Consider the following 6,411-nt stretch of genomic DNA (forward strand, 5'->3'; position numbering starts at 1 on the left):
GCGCGCAGCGAGCACCGCGCTTCGGCTCCGGGCCCCGCTCCCCACTCCCGCGGCCGCGCTCCCCGCTACCCCCGGCCCCGCTTCCCCGACTCCGCTCCCCCGGCTCCCCGACCCCTCTCCCCGGCTCCGATTCCCGGCTGCCCCGACCTCACCCCTACCTCCGGCTCGAGTCCCCGGTTGCCCCGTCCCCAATTCGCCCGGACTCCGCTCCCCCGCTTCCTGGCACCGCTACCCAGGTATCCCGGTCCCGCTTCCCCGCGGGAGCTCTCCCCCCTGCCCCGGCTGGCAGCCCGCCCAGCCCCGTTCCCCTCGCCCCTCTCTCTGCACCTTCCTCTCTGCTCCCCGCCCCCTGCTCCTCTCCCTACACCCCTCTGCCTCCGGCTCCTCTCCCCGTTCCCCCGGCCCCCTGTCCCCCGGTCCGCGCCGCCGGCAACATGCGCGGGCGGCCGCGGGCGGCGGCAGGAGAGGCTGCGGTGCCGGCTCGGATGTCTCCTTCCTCCTGCCCTCGCCCGCTCCAGGCGACCCGCTAAGAGATGGACTTGGCAGGCGTGCTGCTGGCGTTGCTCCTCGTGCTGGTGCTGGTTGTCTCTCTGCTCTCCAACCTCCTGGTGCTGCTATGCTTCGTCTACAGTACGGAGATCCGCAAGCAGGTCGCCGGGATTTTCCTGGTGAACTTATCCTTTTGCAACCTGCTCCTCACCGTCCTGAACATGCCTTTTACCCTTCTGGGGATCCTGAGGAGCCAGCAACCCCTCGGGGGCTGCGTCTGCAAGGCAGTGGGTTTCCTGGAAACTTTCCTGACTTCCAACACGATGCTCAGCATGGCAGCACTCAGCATCGACAAATGGATTGCCGTGGTGTTCCCCTTAAGCTACACCAGCAAAATGCGGTATAAGGATGCAGTGATACTGATGGGCTACTCGTGGCTCCACTCCCTCACGTTCCCCTTGGTATCTTTGTTTTACTCGTGGGTAGATTACAGCAGCGTTTATGCCTCTTGCACCTTGCACCTGAAGGAAGAGATGGAACGGAGAAGGTTTACAGTGTTCACCATCGTCTTTCACTCCACTAGTTTCATGCTGTCGCTGGTGATCTTGTGTTTCACCTACTTAAAGGTGCTGAAAGTTGCCCGGTTCCACTGCAAGCGGATAGACATTATCACCATGCAGACATTGGTTTTACTGGTGGATATACACCCCAGGTAATGCATGCGTGTTGGTATTCACAGCCCCAGGGCAGTTGCGGTAGGTACCCCGGGAGGAGAGCATGTCCTGCCTCCCCAGCACCCTTTCCTTCACTTCTGACTGCCCTGGCCACATGGCGAACCCTTCTGCCTCTAGTTTCAGACGCTGCTTACACTGCCAGAAGACGGTGGCTTGTGCGTTTGTAGCCTGCTTTGTTTAAATGCTAGTCCCGCTCGCCAGGTGCTCCCACTTGCCCTAGCTCCCTTTAACAGGGAGCCGCTGCTTTGGTGAGTGCGATCGTCCCCAGAGTCGCCGGAGCCGGGGCTGCCCTCACCTCCCCAGGGGTCTGCCACCCTCCCGGGCTGGGGCTGCGCTCCCTCCCCCGGGGGCTACCCTGCCCTGCCCTCCCCCCGGGCACGATATCTCTGGCCGGGAGCGAGTCCTTTCCCTCTTCCCGGGGTTCACATCTTTTCTCCGCTCTTCTTGCCTTAACCCACCGACTGCTCTTTTCCCTTTGCAGTGTGAAGCAGCGTTGTCTTAATGAGCAGAAGCGGAGGAGGCAACGGGCTACTAAGAAAATCAGTATTTTTATAGGGTCGTTCGTGATCTGTTTTGGTCCTTACATTATCACCAGGTTAGTATCGTCTATTGGGGTGGGGGACTTTCCGGGACCAGTATACCTTCAGACGCACAGGTGCTCGGAGGGTGCTACAGCTAATTTTGGGGTGCCAGAGCCGAACACTCGGGTTTGGTTCTGAGGGGCAGAATACACAAGCACACATGCACTCACACTTGCACACACGCCGACCCTGCCCGCATGCCCAGCCGCTGGTGAAGCCTCGGCAAACTCTGGCTCTCCTTTCTTCATTGCAGCCAGATTGGGGTGCCTCTGCCAAGAGCAAGAGGCTTTTAGGACAGATACCAGGAATTAATTGCATGCAGGTGGGAGATAAAAGCAGTTTAAAAGACTCACCACCTTCCCTTATTAGCACGACCAGAGCAAGAGAGAGGAAAGCAGACAGCTTTTCGTGATTAGCTCAGTATTTTTTTCTTTTTTAAAGCCATGAGGCCAAACTTATTGGAAGCTTTGGTGACATAATTTAAATTTATCCGGGGTGATAACTTGCCAGTTAAACTTTGTGTCTGGAAAACTTAATGTCTGTAATGGTGCACAACAGCCTTGTGATGAGGTGTGAGAGTCATCTCCCAGGAAAACTAATAATGTATAAGAAACATCATGCTCCTCAACTGGTCAGAATAATTGGCATCCACCCTGGTGATTTACACCTTTTTAAACAGTCATGTATCATTCTCATTCTGTACTTTCTTAGTCTTTAAACAACATATGGTTATTATTTTAAATTCTTGCATAAATCAGTGAGCTGGAAATCAATTTAACTCTACTGAATTGCAGCACCTCAGGATTGAGCCTTTAATATCTAAATTGAAACGGGCTAAATTTTTCACTAGTGTCTTTTTAAAAATTATGTCCCTTTTCACAGTGTTTTCAAGACACATTTAAAGAGAACTACTTTTGTCAAGGAAGGTGCACTAGTCTTTGCAAAACCACCCTAGTCAGGGTTTCCTCAAGGTTTCTGCCAAGCTGCCAGGGTCTGCAGCCACACCAGCTTGCAGAAATTGTCTGGCTTTAGAGCACTGATCTTTCACAGTCACATGTATATAGGCCATTTATGATCACAGTCATTACCCTTCTTTTTGTATGGGCAAGGGACAGATTGAGCCCAGTGCACAAAAATGACAATATTTTTTAACCTTTAGCACGACATTTCTATCAGTTTCCCTTTATCTGAATGCATGTCAGGGATTCCTGACAGGTCGCCTGGGTAACTCTTTCTTTTTTTTTTTTTTTTTTTCAGTTGAAAGGATTATTACAAGTATTAACATTACATCAGAGAGTTTAAAGGTTAATTGTGCTCTTCAGTACATTCTGAGTCATTTTCTATTAACTTCTGCCATAATCAGGATAAAATCATATTGAGCAAAGTGGATTTTGCCATCTTCTTTCCATCTGAACATTAGCAAGCTCAGCAAATTCCAGTGTTGTCACATTTTTCAGGGTGGAGATAATTCTCATAAACTCTAAAATAAAAGTGACTTCCTTTTTCAGACCTTGCATTTGGCAAATGTGAGACGGTGCGTTTTCTACATGTGACAAACTGGTATCTTGTGTCACTAGAAAGAAGACTGAGGGTTTATATAAATGTGTGTTTTAAGTTACAGCTTCTGCCTCAGTCACTAACACTTGAGGTGGACCAGTGACAGCGAAATGGGAAGTATTTGGGGAAGACAACATCAAAGGCTTTTTGCCCCAAGGGCAAGGCAGTGGCACTGGATAAAAGGTGGTGGTGGAGTCGAAGTTAGAGGACTTGCTGACATGCACAGTTCTCCATTCTTCCACCATTCTGGTGTTAGGGCAGGTGACACTGAAGGAATCTCTGTGGAGGCAGAGATCTCCCTCCCGTTTTCTTGCTCTTTGGCCTGGTGACTCAATTTGTGTTGTGAGCTTAATATTTGCTCCTCATTTCAGAAATTTGAATGAAATTATGATCATTAGCAAAATATTCGTCTGTTCACTAAGAGCAGACAGATTAATTTCATCTTTTCTGTAGCAGCACTGAAAACAAGAACATGATACTGACATGCATTCAGATGGATATTTCTAAGGCTGACTTGATTTGTACAGGCCCTTCATCTTATTAAAATCTAGGTAATTTTTCTTATGTTGGCTACAGTGCAATTATGTTTGGGCCCATAGTAGATTAAAGGGAAGACATAGCAATATATCTGTTTTCATGACTGAAGGATACCTAATTCTTCTTATTTAGTGTCTTTATAAAAACATCAAACATGTGAATATCAAATGTATATTTCTTGTATCAGGACGATATATAGGATGCAACAAACCTAAGCAAGCATGCAACAAGAGTAATTTATCATATATTTATTTATTCCTCACATTTTGTGCCTTCCTATTCTCTGTTTTGAATTCACTGGAATTTTTTCCAAGCAGCTTCAAACAGAAGTCATCTGTTTTTTAAATGCACATGCCACAGGAATTATTTCAGCTTCATGCATATAAATGAGAAATTTTCCTGACGAAGTCCAACCACTTGTTGCAATGTTCAGTCCTAGTGGTGATAAGTCAACTTTTCTGCATGGAGGGATCAGAACAACTTCAAAAGTCAATGCCCTGCAAGCTGGGAGCTCTGCACTTTGGAAAGAGGCCAAAAGGTTCTTCAAGCCTTGACAAAGCTTCTGATCTTACATCTTCAAACAATGATGTTTTAGGGTACAGGAAAAGTTATTTTTTCTCGTGGTACTTTTTTTTTTTTTTTTTTTTTTCCCTTCTGGAATAAATATAGCAAAACAGTATATTCTTAGTCTTGCAAAAGGCTTCACAAAAGATACCCAGATAATAAAAACTTCTCACCATGTTCTTTCCACTTTTCTGGAAAGTTTTCTCACTGCAGATGCACTGTATGCTAGACATTTGCTGAAATAGTCTGAAGATTTGCTCTCACTTCTGTGGAAAAAGTGTTTAACTTGGTTGCAGTTTCTCCCCCATGATTAATGTACCCATCTCAACTGAGGTGCTGAGGCCACTAATCACCTACAAAACACAGACTAGGAGACACTGGCCTGGAGGCAGCTGGCTGGTCATGTAATGATGATTAAAATGTTGTCTCCTTGTTTTCTTTGGCCAAATGTGGTCAGTCAAGTACACACAGAAACTTTACTAGGTAAGCAGATGCAGTTGTGCTCTTAAGCATAGTGTGGATTTGCCACTGCCACTTAAATCTTTCTGAAACATTGCCATGTTGTTCTTCATACTACAATGGTCTAACATGAATCCTTTTTGCATATGTAATAATTCAGAGCAGTGGTGTAATTCAGCTTAACTGTTCTGTATCTGAGGCACTGGTTTCAGTGGTCTAGTACAGGTTTCTTGTGTCCTTTGAGTGATGCATAGTATCCAAAACCTTTACATACGTTGGCAGATATGACAAAGGACCTAGAGGAGACCCACAACTTGCAGGAGTAGTAGCCTGATGTCAAGGGGGTTACACCTGAATGTCTCAAGTGTTACTGAACAGCACCACTCAGTCCACTGAGTTGAGTGAGCCTTGATGCTCCCAGTCACTTGTGTCTATCTCAGGCTTGCCATGGGAGAGGGGTAGTCACTTATGTTACCAAAATTTTGACCACTTACCAGCACAACTCTCTAAATTCAGAAAGTGAACAATAAATTCCAGCACTTTCTTATCTCTGATGTACAGGAGCATTAACTTCAAAAACACACTTTTCTTTCTTTTCATACTGGGAATGATTGTTGTCTCCCAGCGGCCTTGCTAGGAAAGTTTCCTTTGCCTTTGCTGAATTCAAGGAGTAAGTATAGAGCCCTTCTCCTGCAGAGACTGTGTACTGTAAGAAAATAAGTGTCACTTTAATGTTTCATGAAGCATGAGTTGAGCACTGGGGTCAGTGTGAATATAACCCTCAGGTGTTTCCTTCTCTCTTTAATGTTTAACAGGTTGATAGAGCTCCTTCCTTTTGTTACCATAAATTACTACTGGGGAGTTATAAGCAAGTGCCTCACCTACAGTAAGGCTGCATCAGATCCATTTGTTTACTCGCTTTTACGTCAACAGTACAAAAAAGTTCTGATCAACATTGTCAATAGGATACTCAAGAGGGACCTGTATCCATCATCGGGGTACAACAGCTCTCTCGACACTGAAAATGATTACTGCTTGCACAGAACAAACTAACAATATGAAAAGCATTCCCCTTCGAGTGAGACAGGTGTTTGCTGCTGCTGGGAAGCTGCCTTTTCCCTCTTGTGCTCACAGTGGTGACAGTGTCTTCAAGGTGTGAAAGCTGCATTAATGTGATGCAGTTTGTTGTGGACTTTTCCCTGGTCTGCAGCCAAGTACGATACATGGCAAAGCCTTGACCCTGAGTGAGTGGAGTAGGCTTGAGGGTTTTGAGAGAGCCTTTGGATGCTTTAGAGAAGCTTAGAGAGCTTTCATTTGTCTCATATCTGAAGACTTGGTATATTTTGGAGTGTCCCACTTCAGGTGTGATATTCCAGCATCTTCTGGGACCACAGGAATCTCCAGGTTGGAAGGAGAGGTACAGAGTCCTCTATGCTGTGCATGTAACTTGGCAGCCGTGGATCTGCTCTGTTAGTTTCAAACATTTCAAA

General features: G+C 46.7%; 1 protein-coding gene across 1 annotated transcript; it reads left to right on the plus strand.

Annotated features, from left to right (window-relative positions):
- Positions 1-533: 533 nt before the first annotated feature.
- GPR78 (G protein-coupled receptor 78) lies at positions 534-5,974 on the plus strand (the record flags this gene model as incomplete). Its single annotated transcript, XM_080343958.1, has 3 exons — positions 534-1,201; positions 1,705-1,818; positions 5,737-5,974. 3 exons carry the CDS (start codon positions 534-536, stop codon positions 5,972-5,974), a joined length of 1,020 nt encoding a protein of 339 aa, XP_080200084.1.
- Between the last annotated feature and the right edge of the window lie 437 nt (positions 5,975-6,411).

The sequence above is a fragment of the Nesoenas mayeri genome (assembly GCF_963082525.1).
Source record: "Nesoenas mayeri genome assembly, chromosome: 4".
Lineage (NCBI taxonomy): Eukaryota > Metazoa > Chordata > Aves > Columbiformes > Columbidae > Nesoenas > Nesoenas mayeri.